The sequence below is a fragment of the Corapipo altera genome, unplaced genomic scaffold (assembly GCF_003945725.1).
Source record: "Corapipo altera isolate COAL_440 unplaced genomic scaffold, ASM394572v1 61167, whole genome shotgun sequence".
In the NCBI taxonomy this organism is placed as follows: Eukaryota; Metazoa; Chordata; class Aves; order Passeriformes; family Pipridae; genus Corapipo; species Corapipo altera.
In genome coordinates this window covers 2158202-2178311 of record NW_020884949.1, presented here as the reverse complement: position 1 = coordinate 2178311, position 20110 = coordinate 2158202, and the positions used below count along the sequence as shown (strand labels likewise).

Sequence of the window (20110 nt, the reverse complement as noted above, 5' to 3'; positions counted from 1 at the left end):
CTCCACGCTTCCAATTAATCTCCTTCTACCGATCCAGTCACCCCCACAGAGCATTGGCTCTCATCCATGAGTCTGTGTGGAGATAAAGCCTTGGCCATTTCTCTTGTTCAGCAATGTCCAGGGCCAACTGAACAGCTTTGAGTTCTGCAAATTGGCTCAATTCACCTACCCCTTCAGTAGCTTCTGCCACTTGATGGATGGGACTCTATACAGCTGCTTTCCACTTCTGGTTCTTCCCTACAATATGACAAGAACCATCACTGAAGAGGGCATAATGTGTTTCTTCTTCTGATAACTGATTGTATGGTGGAGCTTCTTCAGCCTGATTCACTTGTTCTTTTTCCTCCTCATCGGCCTGACTGAAGTTTCCACCTTCAGGTCGATTTGTTATGATTTCTAGGATTCCAGGGCGATTCAAGTTTCTGATTTGGGCACGCTGTGTAATCAAAGCAATCCACCTGCTCCATGTAGCATCAGTGGCATGATGGGTAGGGAGTACCTTTTCTTTGAACATCCAGTTCAGTAACGGTAGTTGGGGTGCCAGGAAGAGCTGTGTTTCTGTGCCAATCACCTTTGAGGCTGCTTGTATTCCTTCATAAGCCGCTTATATTTCCTTTTCTGTGGGGGTGTAGTTGGCTTCAGATCCTCTGTAGCTTCGGCTCCAGAAACTGAATGGTCGGGCTTGGGTCTCACCAGGTACTTTTTGTCAGAGGCTCCAGGAGGGACCATTATCCCCGGCTGTGGAACGAAGTACATTTTTCACATTTGGTTCTGTCCTGACTGGTCGAAGTGCCATGGCGCGTGCAATCTCCTGCTTAATCTGTTTAAAAGCTTGCTGCTGTTCAGGACCCCATTGGAAATATTGTACTTTTGTGTGTGACCAAGAGGGAAATACAGAAAAATACTCTCTATTGTGAATAGCAATGAAGTTTAGGTGAAGAAGCAAACAAAAGAAAAATATCAGGATTTTCTTTTCTAAGTAAAGTGTGATTTTATGGGTTATATAACTCAACAAGAAAATAGCGTACTTTTGTTCAAGAAGAAATAAAACTAAGGACAAAGTTGCAGTTGATGAAACAGAAAAAAACAAAACCAGACAAACAAATACAATAGCCCAAACCATGTATGTTTCTGGAAGGTGAACTAGTTAAGTCAGATGAATGTCAGATTATTTTGCTTGAGATAGTCCATACTAGGCGCTTGCTGACAACTTCTCATTTAGTTCCAGAGCTCTAACATCTCCATTAGCTTTGGCATTTTCTATAAGCACCTGCATAGAAAAACAAACAGTGAAAAACTGAGAAATTAAGATTTTACTGCTAGCATTTTATGGGCAATCTCGAATGTATTTTCATTCCTTTGAGACAGTTTCCATAATAGATTACCCCACCCATAAAGCCCAGACAGAAAACATTCAACATTACACATCAGCTTTCTTAAAAGATCAAAACCTCACACTACAGTGACTTGCTAAACCTGTAGTCACTACCAATGCTCTGTTAACAGCATCATTTGTTACTTGAGGCTGAAACTAAGTTTGGCAAGTTAGTTAAGTGCTGGCAATTAAACAGGCAGAGCTATATGAGACCTATCTTCCTGCTGACATACAGTTGTCTCCTGCTAGAACCTCTGTATAAGTCTCCTTTGCCAGACTAGAGTATTCTCTGCAGCAACTTAAAAACTTGCCAGATATTCTTTTCCTTCCCCCTCTAGAATTCACATTTCCTTCATTTTTTTTCCACATACCATACTTAGAGCTTTTCTCTTATTTAAAAAAGCTTGCACAACAACCTAATGTTCCTAAGCTTCTAGCACTTCTCTTGTAATCCAATCACATTATACCTATTAAAAGGAAAACCATTAAGTAGAATCAAGCGAATCTTCAGTCATTATCATCAGACTCTTTTGTAGGGAGTACAGATGACTTTGCAAAAGGAAGTGCAATGAGATCATACCAGAATCATCTGAAATCATTAATTCTAGATTTTTTTACGAACCTCCATGTCTGTGTATAGATTTTTGTCAGTGCTGAGCCTGTTTATATGCTGTACCTCCACATTTACTTTTTACTGGATTCAACATTCACCAGGAAACAGCTAATGATCTAGGCAAAAGACTCATCGTGACAGTGGCTGCAGTGAGGAGGTTACTAGGAGAGCCTATTCAGAGTTTGACTAGCAAAGTGATTCCAGTTGCAAGTCAAAATGAATGACTGCCCATTTGCATTACACGAAAGAGCTGAGTGAATTTATAAGTTTGGCCAAATCCATTTGTGAAGTCCTGTCAACAGAAACTAATGTACCATTTACTATGTACTGAAATAATGTACCATTACATATATAAGTTCTCAATACAGAACGTATAGCATCCTACTGCTCAGATCTTTTGAGTCAGGGATACTCCAAGTTACACCCAGGCTAGAGTGTGTATCTTTTAGTACATTTGTAAGTTCTGGTAAAATTTTGATTAAATGGTTCTCGTGTCTACTGAAGAGCCACTAGTAGAATTCTTGAAGTTTAGACTAGACACTTTATTTTTCATTATTATTGTATGGAAGAATGGAAGACTTTCAAACAAACTAGTGTAAATTTCAAAAACCAAAGTACATTTTTTCAATTTAGAACCTTTATAACATCGCACCTTAAGAGCAGGTAAGCCAGAACCTCCTTAGTCTGCTTCTATCCTCTTTCAAGTTGTAAATGTAATATTAAATGTAAATAGATTGAATTTCTGTATAAAATGTACTGTCTTACATCTATTAATTCACAATCCTCTTTGGCATACAGATGTTGCAGGAGGTACCAGCGTGCCACCGACACTATAGTTTCTGGATTCCCTGGTTGATAAACCACTCTTTCCAACATTCGTCGAGTCTCCCTAGAAATATAATCATAACATAATCCAAATCAAATGCAACTGACTAGGCTGCATGTAACATACCAGAGCAAGCAACAACGGTCAGAAGTAATATAAGGTCACATCTTTATTTCCATACTGCCCAAGAAAGTGAGTCTAGAGTTGTACATCCCTTTGTTTCCTATGTAGTTGCATCTAGAATGCTACGGAATTCTGCCTCCATTATTATGGCTAATATATTACACTCAAGTTACTGCTTTAACTAGAAAGTAATCCTAATTAGATTGACATAGTAGATTTTACAAGTGCTATAAGAGCATGATAAACATCATGACACCTCTGATTTCAGCACAATCTCTGATTTCAGTATGTAATCTGTTGAACAAGTACAGCAGGTATTTTCCTCTTTAAGACCTAGGAAATAACAGTGCACTTGAAAGAAGCAGGTACCAGAATTTAGTGATACAAACAGAATTTAATATTATACACAAATATATTTAATCCAGGCACTCACAAAAGGTACTGCAGTTCCTGCAAACACAGAGACAGGATGTGAAATTTCAGAAGAGAAGGAAATTGGAATACAGTATTACACGAAGTCTGAAGTTCTGTTTGGCTGATACTACCTTCCAACACCAACAGTTTATACCCAACCAATACATTTTCAAATTCACAGTGTCATTAGAAATCTGGTAAAAACTGCCAATTATGTTTAGGAATCTCATAATAATTCACTGTGCTCCATCAGTTTTCACTCTTGTTCTTTACATTCTGTCCGTTATAAACAACATGATTTTCCAGTAGATTGTGATTTAACTGTTTTATGTTTCTAATTTGTATTTAAGATTAATTTCTTGTTTCAGGATTTTGAAACACCTAGGCAGATCAATTAGATCTTGTGATATACTGTTCACATAAATTAATATCTGAAATTGTAATAAAACCTATTTTAATTGATTAAATAAGTTTTTATCTTAATTTTATTATAATTGACAACTATCACAATCACATTAGGCTGCCTTCTTAAATGCCAACGGAGAAAGTAAGCCAGTTTGTCAGAATTATCTACAAAACAGGTGAATTATTGAACAAAACCATAAAAAAATTCCAACTTTCCCTATCTTAAACAAAAATACTATAAAAGATCTAAGAACCAAATTCACTACATAGGAAGATTCCAAGTACCCCTTCCTCAAATATTCTTCCCCTTCCTCAAAAAGCCACAATGTGCACTTGGTCATTCAGGAATAGGCATGAACTTTGACTGGAGCCCAATTCAGGATCAAAATTAATCCCAGCAGTATATAGGGTAGTGATATGCGTTTCCACTGTGCTATTTTACAGCATTTTTAAGAATGTGTATTCTTCCTGATTAATTTATTTAGGTAACATGCTATTAAAATAAAAATTGTCTTACAGCTGTTTTTCTCTTAGTAGGAAGGTCATATACATTTTTCTTCCACAAATAGAGGAAGATTCAGCTGCTTCCCACACTACTTTCTCTCCTCTCCCTTTTAACTCCCATACTAATTTCAAGAATTAATTCCTGCTTTCAATTTTCTTTTAGTTCTTGGAGTTAGATCTGGAGAGAATGTGTATTTTTAGACAGTGTATTCCACTTAGAACTTAACAGATCATGCATACCTTGCTCCCATTTTGCGATTATACTGTAGCAGGGCTTGAAGCAGAGCTGCCAGGGGGCAAGGAGAAAGTTTCAAAGCTTCTGTTGTTGCCTCCTGAACCAAGGATGGCCAGTGGTCATTTGAGACATTAGCCTATTATAAAAGTGAAAAATAAAAGAAAGGGGGGAAAAAGAATAAAATAAAAGGCAAACAAACAAACAAGCCAAAAAAACCCCCAAAAAACAAAAAAGGACTTTATTGTAGTGTGTTTGCAGTTCTCTAGAAAGAAGGTTTAATTCAAGCAGTTCTGAGTTATATAAAGTATTTGGCAGGATAGAAAGATACCTTTTGAAAAACCACAAACAGTGGTTAGAAGTGCCTGGAAAAGTCATGTTAACTTGACATAGGACCAACCTTGCCAGCATTCCAGTTCCTCATTTATGCAAACAATCCTTGTGTTTTTTCCATACAAGTTTTAGTAATGCTTCGGAAACCCTTTTTTGCTCTTCAGCTTGTAAATCTTCATCCCATATACAAGACTATTCTAGAATGTAGAATTTATCCCCAGAAGTGACATTTTTTACCAACAGTGAAAACCAATTCCAAGATGGTAATTACTTAGCAAAACAACTTTTGAGTAAACAAGAAAAGAAAAGAAAAAAAGAAAAACTGGCTTAAGAAAAACCTTATTATGCCCAGTGTGTCTGGATAGCATTCAAACTACTATACTTCATTTAGACAGATAACTGGGAGACAAGCAACTTTCTTGGACCCGAGCAAGGTTTTCACCAGGCTCTTGCACATTTCATTAAATCGGTGCAGATTAGAGAGTCCGAACAGAAATCCACTTATCAGTTGCTCTGCTCTTTCAGAAAGCAGAGATGAGATAATCATATTCATACTAATCTCATTTTAAACAAAGTCACGTGCATTCTTAAGCCATTCAGGCCAGCACTTAAAGAAGTGTTAATTAAGTTAGAAGGTACTTTGTGACCTGTGGAAGCATTTCAGAGCAATAGGAAACAGGGAGCAGACCACTAGAAAGCTGACAGAATAATCATGTCAGGAAAAATACTGCCACTTGACAAATTAAACCTTTTGAAGCATAGGCCTTGTGAGAAAGAAACTTGTCTACACTGAGGGTGATTCTCTTCTCCTACAAGGCATAACAGCTTTGCAGCTTTATCCTCTGTAAAACTGACTGCCTTTTCTTATATAAGATCTCAGGATAGATGGGGTTGCTTTGCCTGATTTCGATTATGGCTCTTAGCTGGGTCGTCTGTTAAAATACATGAAAAAGTGTTAGCCAAGATCACAGCAGTATCTACATTTTACACTAGGCTTTAAAGCAATCTGGTAGTGCAGTTCAAGTTTCTGGAGTGACACTGCTTAAAGAGAATAAACACTTGCCAAGAATCTGAGGTAGGTTCACCTTGCCCCTCGCTGCAAGGAATAGAGTAATTTTCTTTACACCACAATGTACACTTCCCTTAGATTGTTTTTACACTACAAGGCAAGGCACCATATCTGGAAATGACCATATGGCATAAAATTACTTGAAATGTGACTGATGTCTCCAGGCACCAGTGCAGAAAAAAATTTTTATTGAGGCAGTTTTCTGAAAAAGAGGACAGATACTTGAAAGGTACATCAATTTGGATGATCCAACTGAAACTGTTATTAGACAAGTAAGTCTTATTGAACAAGTTAGCCTCTTTCTGTACATAGTGGCTCTATGTGATTATTTCACTGTAACATTCTAAGAATATTCCACTGCTCCTTGGAGTCTCACTTTATTCTCTAGCTGTCATTCATAAAATGCAAAGTGATTTAAACAGGGGCTTCATTTAAAGACTACAGAAGCCCTACATTCCAGCAATCCCTCTTAAATCATGCAGTTATATTATACTGGTTATCCTACCATGCAGATTTCCAGTGCGAGCATAGCTAGCCTGAGCAGACTGGATAACTTCCCGTTCCAGCTGCCCTGCTGTGACGCCAGCTGCAGACTCTTTCTGTAACACATCTCTGCTCCAATCATCATTCTCTGAGACTGATATACTTTTGCCAGCCACTGAAAATAAACATCCAACAAGATCAGTTATGGAGCCACCAAAACACACAGCCCTTAGACAATATCATTTAGTTCAATTTATGAGAGTACCACAGCATACTATTAGCTAAAAATACCACCATGCACCCATACCTCATTCCAGCAATATACTGCGTACTGCCCTGCAGAAAAATGTAGTCTGCTGCATAACTGGCAGTACACCTCACTACAGTAACTTATTCTGGGAGTTCCCTAGACCACTCACGGACACCTTTTTGATAGGTTTTCTCAGCGCATTTGAGTTATGCCAGGAAGAAAGACATTATGACATGAGCTTGAATCCAGGTGATGGGTGTAGACTTGCGTTACACAGTTTCTGAATCAGCTGAGTCATGCCGGAGAAGACAGATGGGACAAAGGAAATAAGACACTTGGAGGCAGAGTTTCATGCCTCTGCTGCCTGCATGAAAATTTGTAAGCCACATCTAGAAATATTCTTTGCTGGATCATCAAGCAAACAACGCAATTTCTTATTAAAAAAAAATTCCCTTGCTTTTGAGCAAAGGTCTTTAGACTTTTGCTAGCTAAAGACTGCCTGGTGTTACAAGGGACAAAAATTATTAACCCTTTCTGGTGCACAGAAGTTACTTATCCACTAGACACATTAGAAAGCATTAATTAGCACTAGTGAGACTGTGCATTCTTGACATTGAGCTGCAGGACTGCTTTGTAAAGTAAAACATTCATTCATGTGAAGAAAAAAAAGCTTCCCTTTGCCTCAGTTCTTTGCAGCTGAAGATGTCTAGCTCCCAAGATGTGAAGAAGAGAACCCTTATGCAAAGGCACAAAGGCAACTCTACCAAATGTGCTTCTCTCTATTTTCCTGATAAGCCACAGCACAAAAAGTAGAATAGCCATCAGAACAGCAGTTCAGCAGCACTCCTAAATCCTGCAAAATAACTATTAAGACAGAAGCCAAGAACTTCAGCGAAAAGAATAGTTAAGGGCCCCTATAACCTAGTAAAAACTGTAAGGCATCACAGTGGATACTTCTGAGTAAGACAAAACATTTATCAAACTCTTAGGAAGTCTAAAGACAGAAAACATAAAAGCATATATTTATCCACTACGAACAGATGTAGCAGCCAGGCTTTTTCAGAATGCTATCTAAGCCCTAAGAAATACCTTCTTTAATTAGAACTGAAAAGATCTTCCTCAGAGGTAGCTTATCTGTGGCCTGAATTAAGAAGACCAAAACAATCAAGCCCTCCCACTCCCTACATCACATACACTTTCAGTTCACTTATCCCTGCTGGTAAGCAAGATGACTTGGCTATGGAAGGGATGCTTTAAGAATGTATACAAGTCCTAATTTAATTTCCAAAATATGTTACTAAAATAGAGGATACAATCATGTCTTGCGTGCCCCCTATTTTGCAAATCCAATCTGAATGAGTTCTGTAGATCAGAAAGAGGAAGTCTCAAAAATCAGTGAAAAATGCATCAAAAAAGTATCTTTACAGAAATGATACTCCTGTGTTTCAGAAGTGAAGAGGATGTGCAGCCCTAAAACAAGTGAGATAACGATCTCTACAGTAGCCTTGCACTGGTCTTCTAAGACTGAAATCAACTCCAGTACTACAAGCAGGGTTTTATTTTATCAGTAGGCAGAGAGAGCACCATAAATCCCTCAACTACATAAAGGACTCTAAAAGCTCACAGAATTTTTCTAAACAATATGCTACTTACATGGGAAAAGGAAGATAATAACTGTAACTAGAACCAACTGTTAGAAAATAAACAAACCATATGTGCTGCATCACCAGAAGGATCTCTTGGCATTTGTGAGACAGACTTCTCAGACTGTCTCACAGAAGCAGCATATGAAATGAGTAATAGCATCTTCATATCTACTGAAAGGGATCACTCATGGTGCCATGGAAGGGAGTTAGTGAACACTGTTACTGGGAGTGATTTCTCTTCTCTGCAAAATCAACTTACTCAAAAGAACAGTGACATCTGAAGTCAGGAGATTATGGAAAAAAGACCCTGACTGTGTTTCAAGCAATTTCAATTCTCCCAAATAAGGTGACTGGAAGAGACTTATTCAGGTTTTCAGATCCTGAATAAGGAACTGTATATTACTACATTAGGAAACCCTTTACTTCCATCTAGTCTTATGAGTTATGAAATATTTCACTGTTTTCTGCTTACATGTCAAATCACCGTTCCCTAAAGACACAGGTGCTAGGGATTTATCTCAAATTTTTAATTCTCCTGTCTGCTTACCCTTACTAGTGGTTCTTATTATTTCAACTATTAAATAAATCTAACATGATGTTTCAACTTTAGAACAACCCAAATACAAGCTATTTTTTCTGTCATTGACTGTCAGCAGATAAATAAAACCAAGCAGTGAAACTAATGTTCACCCTCTTACAGTGGGTGTGAGAGTGGCACATCAGTCAGGGAAAAGATGCACACTTACTTGCCAGGCGGCAACTGAAGTTGGACTGGTCATGACTGTCTTGCGAAGCTCCTCCAGGATGTTGCCTGGAAGTTCTTTGTGAGACTTCAACAGCTGCTTACACTGAACTTGTCTCAAAAGCAAAAACAGAGCTGGGTGCTCAGGGCAGCTTTTTAAAGCCTAAGACCAAAACAATCAGAATTATCATTCCCAAATATCAAAGATACTTACATCTTTCCATTTTGTTCTGTACAGAAAACAGCATTGAAAGCATTCTCAGGATGTTTGCAAAATAGCAGTTTCCTCTTCCTCTGCACAAAGCAGTGTTCCAGGGATTGACCAATGAAAATAGGTAACCTTTTCTACTCTCCTCAAAATACATCTGAAGTCTATCTCAAATTTTGTATATGTCCTACTCTTACAGTTATTCGGTTATTATTTCAGACAGTCTTAAACTGTCTGAAAGACAGTTCTTATTTGGTTTGTCAATCATTACCAGTGTGGGCCTATTAATAGAGGCAAAAACCTATCCTGTGACTTTGACTGTGTTTCAAGCAGTTTCAGTTCTCCCAGGTAAGGTGATGTATTCTCCCTGGAACAGAAGCACTCTACTAAACACTTCCTATTCCATAACAGTAGGTCCCTAAAGAGCATTTTTTGGAAAAAACACACAAAATAGCAAAGACAGAAAACCAGCCCTCCGTTGCTTTACCCTTCTCAGGTGAAGTATGTGAAGCTTCAGCAAGCCTCACTTCATGTTATTTTTCCTGCTCAAATCAGAATACTTTCAAGAATTATAATTCAAAGCAGATTTAAGAAACAACACTTGTACTTTTCACACATCTCTTTTTTTTATAAAATGAAATATGTTGCCTGTGAATCCTTAACAAGCTGTTGCTTTATAAAGAATGCAGAGACTTTCTGAAACACAATAGAAGCTCCTAAATTTGCTGCAATTTTCCCTCATGAACAAGTGCAGAATCACGCTGCCTATCTCAAACTGAATGACAGCAGTGCCTGACTCACCATCCTTAGTTATATGGCTTTCTGAGAATTTCAGGGTCCAAAACTGTCACTGAGAGTCTGTGGTACCAGAGGATGTTCCCCTTTTTCTTCACTAACTGCAGGCACTGACTGTCCTCTCCCCAAGCAATTTAATCAACAAAACCCATGCAAAACCCTCCATAACCACCCCCCATGACAAGATGGGGGGAAGGACATACTTTGTATGTTTAGAAATCTCTGATCTTTAATAGAATCATTAATCATTAATAGAATACAGGTCAGTAGACATGGTGGCCAGAAAAGAAAAACACTTTCTCACCAAGCAAACAGAGAGACAAGAAAGTACTTTCCCCTGAAAACCAGCATGTTCAACAAATCTGTTTGGTTTGGCTTTTTTTGTGGTTTTTTTTTTTTTAACTCTCATCCCTGTTAATACAGAAATGCCAAAACCAAGGAGCACATTTGCATGGGATTAGTAATTTTCCTTCATGAAAGTCAAGGATGTGTGCTGCTGAGTTCAACAGCTTTTTTGCTTATCTTTTGCCAAGTCTTCTGTTCACGAAGACATGAAACACACACTTCAATGTTGATAACACCCCAGTCCCCTTCCCCAGCTGCATTTCCTCAAGACTTTTCTTTTTACAAAAACTTGTGGCTCTGAAACAAAGTAACAACACAACCCAGCAAGAAGTAGAGTACCAGGCAAAGTCTCCTATATGAACTTCTTGCCTCGAATTTCTGTAATGTTTTGCTTAATTCTAGGTTAATTCTAGGCAGAAAGAGCAGATTTATCTTTATCAAGACATACACTACTTGTTTCAACTATTAACACAGTTTCAGTGTTGCAAACAGCAGCAGCATTTTGGTAAAGGGAGAATATACCAACAACTAGTACAGTTGGGTAGAGCATGGTGCTAATAATGCCAACCTTGCAGGTTCAATGCCCCCATGGGCCATTCATTTAAGAGTTGGACTCAATGATCCCTTACAACTCAGAATATTCTGTGGACTACTGTATTTGTAGTTCTGATGGAACAGACAGATTACCTTTTTGTATAATGCACACAAATGATTTTTATACAATTCTACCACAGTCTGCCATCATGACACCATCATACCTTGTTACAAAGAGCTTCAGCTTCCGATAGTTTACCAGTCTCCTCTAGACTGGTAATAGCTTGACAGAGACACCAGTCTTCCAGAATATGGACATAATTATGAGGAAGGTTACTTTCCCCAGCTGTAAAGACAGTTAAAACACTACAGTTTTAATCTGACATGACTTCCTTCATTAGAAAGAATATTGAAAGATGGCAAAATTAAAAGCAAGATGGGAAAAATGCATACACCATTTGAGTTAATGATTCAGGAACAATTAATCAAACATGGAATTTTAATTCCGGTTTTCAAAACACTATGGACATTGAGCAAGACTGAGCCTCTACTGGAAAAGTTACAGAACTCAAGGGTACTTTAGTCTTTCCTCATAAGCAGTGTTGCTGCAATGTAATACACCCACAACCATCCATTTAGGCATCAGAGTTCAGAAGTACTACTTTAGAAAACCATTTGAGGCTTTGGAGGGGAAAGCAAGCTGCCATTAAGTAATTAACCCTAGCTGTGCATTAGAATTTAGCATTTTTTATGTGTACAATACGGTTACAGCTCAACTCACGACTGAGCAATCCTCAGCCTCTTTGCAAGTTCAGAATAGTAATGCAAGCTCAGATCAATTTTATTTTTTTTTTTTAAATAGAAAACTTGTATAGCTTACTTTTGGCTGAAACTGTAGACACAAGTGTCATCTCTAGACCTGTTCGTTTCGGCTGAGTGTTGTTTAGACAGACAACAGTGTTTTCAGCATGACAGGCTGCCATTAGCACTGCCCAGGCAGTAGGATTATCTAGAAGAGAATGGTCAAAGGCAACTTGTGCCATTCTAAATACACTGGTAGTTCATTTAGAATGGTCTTTACCAGATAAAGCATAAAAACATAGCTATCAATGGAACTATACACTGTAAATAAGAGTTAGCAACAACAAGACAAGTAATAGAACTCAGCACAAGGAAGCTGATAACTACTTGTCTCTAACTAGTAAGATTTGCCAGATTATAAAAGGAAGATTCTGTTCCCAAAACCAACCAATGTATTTTTACATAAACACCAGTGTGCTAACCTGAAGCTGCCAGTTTATGTCTGACTACACAGATTAACCTTGGCTATCACTTAGTGCTGTAACAGCAGCAGCAAAAATCCCAAGATGCCATCCACAGCTTTCAGTCATACAGAATCAGTTTCGTCTGACCAATGACATGAAAGTTACAGCACTAAGTGCCTACTTCCACTGCCAGCTAATTCCACTGTCAGCTTTACCTTAACCTAGCCCTGTGAAGAACACCTACTACTGGAAGAGTAGTCTCTGTCATGAACTGAACAGTGATTATTTAAAGATTTCATCTATGTACATTTTCATCTCTAAGATAATTAAATTTGCCAGCAAAATGAAACAAAGCTTGAAGATTCAACAAAGTAAAATGCAAAGTATACTGCTTTTGATTAGCAGTCATATTCTTTTGTGTTCCTGTAGGAAAGTAACTGAAATTGTTTACTTGCAGTCACCCTTTCGCATCAGAGAAAAATGACTGCAGAGGAAACAGCATTTTGGTATTTCATCAAGTGCAAACTAGAAATTGAAAACTAAGCCAGGTTTTTGCTCCATACACTTAAGGAAGAACACCATTTAGTAAGAGAACAGTTGTCTATAGTTCATAACCCGCACATTGTAACAGAACCTTTCCAATCCAAATTTTCAAGCTAGATGAGTAATTCTCTTCTGCTTGGTGTTGCATAAGGTAATTCTAAGGGAATTTTGTCTAACATACTAAATAACGCTAATGTCTTCTCCTACTGAGGAATTAAAAAATTGCCCATATTTTCAGAAAAAGCCTTAAAACCCAATGATATTTTTCTTCTTGTCTGGTTTAATTCCCATTGGAATGGGAATGACAATGGGAATTAAATGGGAAAGATTTGGAATGACAATGAAAATTTCAATTCTAAGCATTCTCCCCAAAATGTACACGGATAATCCTAAACAATAAACCAAACCAAGAAAAGAAATCTACTTTTCTTAATCCAGTAATTTTGCTTTTGATGGGTAAAAATTAAAAAATCACTACTGTGTTTGAGAACAAGAGTAACCTGGACAGATGTGGATGGCCCTCTGGATGTTTTTTATAGGGTTGTTTTTCTCATCTTCTAGCATGTGACCTGCTGCCAATTGATTAACTGCAATATTCAGCAGGACTTCCTACAAAACAGAACATAAGAGTCACTTAAAACTGTAAGTGATCAGATGGAATTAACTTTAGGATTGTTTATGGAATTACAAAATCTTCATTTTAAGAAAGCCAAACCTTTCCGTGCTTTGCATCGAGTATATGTGCGATATTTCCTGCCACAGCTCCCCCCTGCAAGATTAAAAAAAATCCAATTAATTTGGTTACATGGTTAATTTGGTTACTAATTAATTTTATGCAAAATATAATGCCGGTATCTTTTTATCTTTGTTAATCATGAATACAGAATTTGCAAAATGGGGTATTTTCCTTGCTTATAGCACAATCTCTTTATAAAAAATTAGGAAGAGACATTCAGAATTAGAGCTTATCCATATCATCTGTTTCAGATATTAGCCCCATATACAAAGGAGTTTGTTTTCAAGTGCTATTTCTGTTTACATAATTAACATAAATTAAGACAAAGAGTATTTATTTGGAGAAAAGATAATAGTAAGCAAAAAAGTGGCAAGGAAACATTGGCTAATGTGAAAAGTGAAATTGACTAGATTAATCAAATTGAACACATAAATTTTAATATATATTTATTTACACACATCTCTATAAAACTAAACAAAAAATTATACATAGTACAGCCTTTTATTGTTGGAATAATTCTAGCAGACTTTTCCTCTAAGTTCATTTCAAGATCAAGAGCTGTTACCTCATGAAAGATGCAAATAATAGTATATAACTTCTGTATGTGGCTGTGCACTGCTGTGTATGCAAGCCTTAAGATTTCATATTAACTAGTGAAAGTCCACATACTGAAAGGTGGGGTGTTTTTTTACTTAAAAAACAACACAGACTACCCAGCATGTAAACACCAGACATCTTAGAGCAATGGACTTACTTTTGCCTTTTGTGATGCAGACAGTGGAACTACTCGAGATAGAAGAGACCAGAGGGCAGGATTATCTGGGTTACTGGGGAAAAAAAAGGATAGACTTTCTGATTTAGATATGCACCTCGTTTTCCATGACTCAGTAGGCAGTTGCTATAGATACCAAATTTCTCTATTAAGAAAACAATGAAGTGTAGTAGAAAATAGACATAGGTAGTAATTCAAAACAAACGACACAATATTGAAGTTATATTGCTAACTAAAGAAACAAAATGTACAATATGCATATCAATATTCATGGGAAGAAAACAAACTTTAGGACTACAGGTCTTGCCCCCACAGTGTGAAGAACAAGGAATTTTAATTGTAGTTGGAGAAATATAATTTGCATGAAGAATAGTTTCCAAAAACACTTGGAGAGACTGAAGTGTGTTTTTCTTAAAGGAACAGAATGGTAAGGCTAATCAAAACACATTTAAATACAGACATTTAGCTAATGGAACAGATAGCTTCAAAGGCTGGTTTTAAATATTAAATAAAGACCCTTGAGACTTTTCTGGACTGAAAGTTATGCTACATACGATGAAAGATGCTTTCACTGAACACTGAACTAATCTAGCTATCAAAGAAGTCACCAAAACAAAACCAGAAAATACTGAATAAGCCATGAAACTTCTGCCATAAATCAGAAAGCAAACTTTTGTCAGCTGATGCTACAACCTTAAGCGAGGACTTCACCTTAGAAAAACAATTAAAAATTATTTTTTTTCTAGAAGAATGATGCAAGTAAACAGAGGTTTGCTTACTGTTCAATGTAATCAAAGCATTACATTTACGGTGCAATCTCAAGCCAGACAAAGTACCTACCTGTGTACTGCTTTGGAGACTTCTCTCTGGACCCTCACATTTCTACCTTGTAATGTATAAATAGCAGATGCAGTAAGGCACCGCTCATAAATTCCACCATCCCCTTTTTCATGCTTCAGTAATTCTTTTAGGGCTGCTGTTGCAAGTGTTGCATCCTGCTTTACCAGTCCTAGTGTGCACAAAGCCTTCAGACTTTCCATACTAGGTTCCTTTAATGAGCTGTTGAACCAGAGAGAGGGAAAGAGACACTATTTTGGAGCACAAATTAAATTTGCTTTTAACATTAGAGTACTTGTGTATTTCTGAGTCCTCTTGCTCCTATGTATCATGAATGATATACAGAATTAACAGTCTCTCACTGTGGGACTGTGGATCAAGCTAGATCTGTATCCTTCAGGATCAGGTAGCTACAGGCTCCTAATCAAGCCCTTAATGATTATTTTTGCCTTCAAAAAAAGACAAGAATATAAGCTTCTGATTCTATGTTTTATTTTCAGACCTAAGCAAGAAAAAATCAAGAGCTGTTAAACATAAGCAGAAGGCACTCTCTGACAAGTAAGAAATGGTATTCTATCATATTAGGAAGATATCAAGACATACTCACTATTAAAAGCCTCTGTGCCAAGCTGGCTATGAGAAATTAAAAAGGTAGTTTCTTGTTCAGGGTCCTACTGAGGCCCTTTAAGTCATCTAGCATGAATTCCAGACAGCAGAGACATCTGTCTATTGGACCAGAATGCACCATTTTTGTTCTTATTACTAAAATCCACCATATATCTTTGCAGCACTGTTCTTCCAATTCAGATCGAGACATATTCACTGTGATGTTTCTTTCCTAAACCATTAACTACCTTTTTTTTTAAACACAAAAAAGGTAATCTAGAAAACTCCCATTGTTGATGATTATGACAAAAACAGAAGTCTGTAGTGATTTACTGGATGTAGGAAATATCAGGTTCCTAGCTACCTAATCATGAGTAACTTTGAATTTAGAGTGTACTAGATAATGGACCTTCACTATTTCAGTAATGTCAGGAGTCTGCTGGCAAAATGGTGTACTGTACTGCCACTACTGGAGTTCTCTACTGACAAAGGGTTGACCCTGAGAGGTTGAGATGTTAACTCTTAATCTGAAGCTACCAGGAGACTAACAACCATGCACAGGCTTTTAGGTTACACAGATCTGAAAAAAAAAAACAAAAAACATTCACCACTTAACAGCACAACTAATACAGATCTGTTTCTTTTCATGGGGAAGCTACAGGCTTGTCCTTGTCTTGGAACACAACTGTTCTGGAGATTTCCTACTATTGAAACTGAAATTGTTTTCACTAGCCATATAGAGCTCTTACAGCTAAAGAGCAAAAATACTGCCTAGTGCTTAGGTAAATACAAAGTAATATTATCTTAAAAGATAAAGTTTTCAAAACTATCATTCAAGGATGCTGAACATCCAAACTGCCCAGCCCTTCCACTCCATACTGCTTTAAAAATGTAGAAGACACAGGCCACAAAACAAAAACAGATATATCACAGAAGTAAGAGCACTGCATCCATTTCCACTATTATTCTGCAATACAAAAAGAAAATATCCACCTGAGTTCCCACAAAAATGAAATGTGAGGATTCAGCAGCACAATAAGATATCACATTCTGATTATTATTCCCTCTACTCACCATTTAAACAGCAGTGTCTTTGCAGCATCCACTTTGTCCTGTTTATATTCTATTATTGCCAAGGCAGTCAGGATATGTGCTCTATCTTTCTCAGACTCAGCAACAGACAGGGCTTTTTCATAGGCTGGTAAAAATTCAAGACTCAGAATTGAAGTAGAAGAAAAAACAACCCTTGTAAAGCATGGTATTAGAAAAGAGAGAGACACTTTGGGTTCAGGTTCAATATATTTTCACACCTCAAATCATAAGCAGAAGACAAAAAAAATTCAACTAAGACTCACAGATCTACTGCTTAGAGCCTGGGAGTTGTTTAATATGTAGCAAGTGGAAACAGAACTGAACAGCAGTATAGAGATACTAAGAAAAAGCCTCAAGAACACAGTAGCAATACTTCCCTGTGATAGCTCATTTACAAAATAGCACTTCAGATGGGCACACATCACTCCAATCAAAATACAAGATTACTTGTATTAAAACACTGACGCAGCTGTTCCTTTCTGAGTGCTTACACTTCAACAGTGATAATTCAGTATATGTTTTGTGAAGTCTCACATCTTAGCATTGCAGACCATGACACAGAATCATATTTATCACTAAAGCTAAAGTGCTCAGAACAACACATTAATCTCCTATCACAGAATCACAGAATAGTTAGAGTTGGAAAGGATCTCTGGAGATCATCTAGTCCAACCCCTCTGCCAAGCCAGGGTCACCTAGAGCAGGTGACACAGGAACTGTGCAGGTGGGTTTTGAAAGTCTCCAGAGAGGGAGACTCCACAACTTCCCTGGGCAGCCTGTTCTAGTGCACAGCAACTTTCTTTAATGTAAAGAAGTTTTTCCTCAGGTTGAAGTGGAATTTATCTAGTTTATGTCCGTTACTCCTTGACTTGTCACTGGGCACCACCACAGTCTGGTACCATCCTCTTGACACCTGTCTTCAAGATACGTATATTGATGAGATCACCTCTCAGTCTTCTTTTCTCTAGACTAGGAATGATTCATCCAGGAAAGTAATTTTATTTGAGATCAAGGGAGGCTAAGATAAAAACAGCTTAATAGACAAGAATTAAGCACTTGAAGAAATGTAGCTTCCCCTTAGTACATTTGAATAGTTTCTAGCACCCTGCTGAACTGCCTAATGATTATCATAGAATAGGCTGAGTTGGAGGGGACTCATCAGGACCATCGAGTCCAACTCCTGATCCTGAGCAGGACACCTCAAGAATCACACTGTGTGCTGAAAGCATTGTCCAAACTTGAACTCACACAGGTTTGGTGCCATTACCACTTCCCTGGGCAACCTGTTCCAGTGCCCAACTACCCTCTCGGTGAAGAACCTTTTCCTGATTATCTATCTTAACCTCCCCTGCTCAGCTTCATGCCATTTTCTCGAGTCCTGTCACTTCTCATGAGATTGAAGAGATCTGTACCTGCCCCACTGCTTCCCCTCCAGAGGATGCTGAAGACTAATGAGGTCTTCCCTCAGTCTTCTCTTCTCCAGGCTGAACAAACCAAGTGACCTCAGCCACTCCTCATAAAAGCCTTTCCCCTCCAGACCCTTCAACATCCATGTGGTGCTCCTTTATACGCTTAATGTGGTGCCCAAAACTGCACATGGTACTCAAGCTATTAAAACAGTTGTGGAGTTTGTACTTATGCACGAGTACTGAAAGAGCAAAATAAACTGAATGACAGTTAAGTTGGTCAGATAAACAAATTTTGTTAAGATTAACCTCAAGGGAAGTGCCCCATAATGCTCTATATTTTACCTTTGATACTTTCTTCTAAGAGTCCTTTCTTGAAGTAAGCTAACGCTAGCCCCACAATGCCATCAAACTCAGTTAGGGGTATTGATGCATAAACTTCAATGGCCTTATCACACAGATCAAGGGCACTGTGAAAAAAATAAAATTACTGGTATGAAGCATGTAGCAACAGCTGCTATGATTCAGATAAACTGTCCTTGAAGACCAGTATCCTCTTTTATACAGTAGTTTTAAGCAGACACCACAGGAAAAGAGCAATATTAGGACAAGAATGTGCAATGTTCACCACCCTTCTTCAGTTACTGCAGTTAATCTTTTCACCTATCTGTTACATGAAGAATAACTGATAGGAAAAAGTCCTCCCCATCTGCACAACAGATGTCACTTAATGGTCAACACAATGGAAGTGGAGAAAATAGTAAAAGAGAAGCATGACAAAAGCAAATCAAACTATGCATGCACACAGACAGGCAAGTGCACATACAGACAAACCTTACAGCACTAGCATTCTTGTTCTAAGACCACTATGAAGGAAATAATACAGGATTGTGTTTATTAAACTACTTAATAATTACTAGAGCTTTGCTCTTGTCCAAGTTTTACACAGAAATCAACACACATACAGCTTTAGAATTGCTTCTAAAATATTCTCTGAAGTTAATGACTTATCACATCACCAAAGGGCAGGCAGAAGGGATCTCAAATAAAACTCGAAGTAGCTATTTTATTTAGGCTAAGCCTATTACAGATCTCACATGTGGAGACTGTAAAAAAAGTTAAAAAAAATATAATCACAATTTATTCTGGAGACTATACAACAGTTACACTGTATAGGTTACATTAAGCCACCATAGTATCAAGCTAATGATAAAGGAATCACTGATACCTCTGAAGACATACAGCAATTCCTTGCAATTTGATTTTTCTTTTTTAATACACTACACATTTCTGGAGCAAATACAAAGTTCAGTCAAACCTGTCTACAGTTAAGAATGATGTTTAATAGATTACTTTTAGCAATGACCTTTCATCTTTAAGCCCCACCATGTTTTGTGCCACTGCACTCACTCCATCCAAAACTGAAGTCAGGAGCTTGGAAAATATGTCAACACTTACCACAGTGACCTGCCATAGTTTTGTATTGCTGTATTGTATTTCTCAGTATCCTCAGAGTTTTTCAGCAATGAAGCTGCCCTGAAATTAACCACAATGAAAAACAATTACCATCTGCATATTTTGAGAATAGTTCTCAGAGCAGAATGGACAATTGTTTTATGCAGAAGCTTTTCTATGCTCATTAAACACAAACAGAGCTTATTTTACTGTTTTAATGCATCAACAAACACGTTCACCAAACATTGTTTCATTGCTACATTCCTCTACCACTTGAAAACAAGAGAGAAGGGAAAAAACCCCCACAGCCCAACCACATCCATTAATTAGAATGGGACAGAGAATAAAACTAAAACCAAGCTTACCTATTCCCAAGATTTTACTTAAATCCCACACAGTGAATTAGTTAAATGTCCTGGTAAGACACATAAGCCTTGGAACATCTTTACTTTTCCAGTTCTGTGTTCTGCATTTCCAAATTTGGTATAAGAACATCCCCAC

At 37.6% G+C, this 20110-nt stretch overlaps 1 protein-coding gene across 7 annotated transcripts in view; it reads right to left on the bottom strand.

The window, feature by feature from the left end:
- Window positions 1-966: 966 nt before the first annotated feature.
- The window catches only part of TTC37 (tetratricopeptide repeat domain 37), a 47372-nt gene continuing 28228 nt past the window's right edge, over window positions 967-20110 (bottom strand). For 6 of the 7 annotated variants that reach the window (XM_027662925.1, XM_027662920.1, XM_027662924.1 and 3 more), the window contains exons 29-42: window positions 19613-19690; window positions 18500-18624; window positions 16731-16854; window positions 15054-15272; window positions 14196-14268; window positions 13421-13474; window positions 13206-13314; window positions 11778-11906; window positions 11122-11243; window positions 9020-9178; window positions 6400-6552; window positions 4501-4631; window positions 2754-2877; window positions 967-1270 (exon numbers count right to left, since the gene is read on the bottom strand). In XM_027662925.1, coding sequence (XP_027518726.1) covers window positions 1193-1270; window positions 2754-2877; window positions 4501-4631; window positions 6400-6552; window positions 9020-9178; window positions 11122-11243; window positions 11778-11906; window positions 13206-13314; window positions 13421-13474; window positions 14196-14268; window positions 15054-15272; window positions 16731-16854; window positions 18500-18624; window positions 19613-19690 — 1678 coding nt within the window. In that variant the 3' untranslated portion in view covers window positions 967-1192. The remainder of the gene's footprint in view (window positions 1271-2753; window positions 2878-4500; window positions 4632-6399; window positions 6553-9019; window positions 9179-11121; window positions 11244-11777; window positions 11907-13205; window positions 13315-13420; window positions 13475-14195; window positions 14269-15053; window positions 15273-16730; window positions 16855-18499; window positions 18625-19612; window positions 19691-20110) is intronic. The other variant, XM_027662927.1, reaches the window with a different exon arrangement.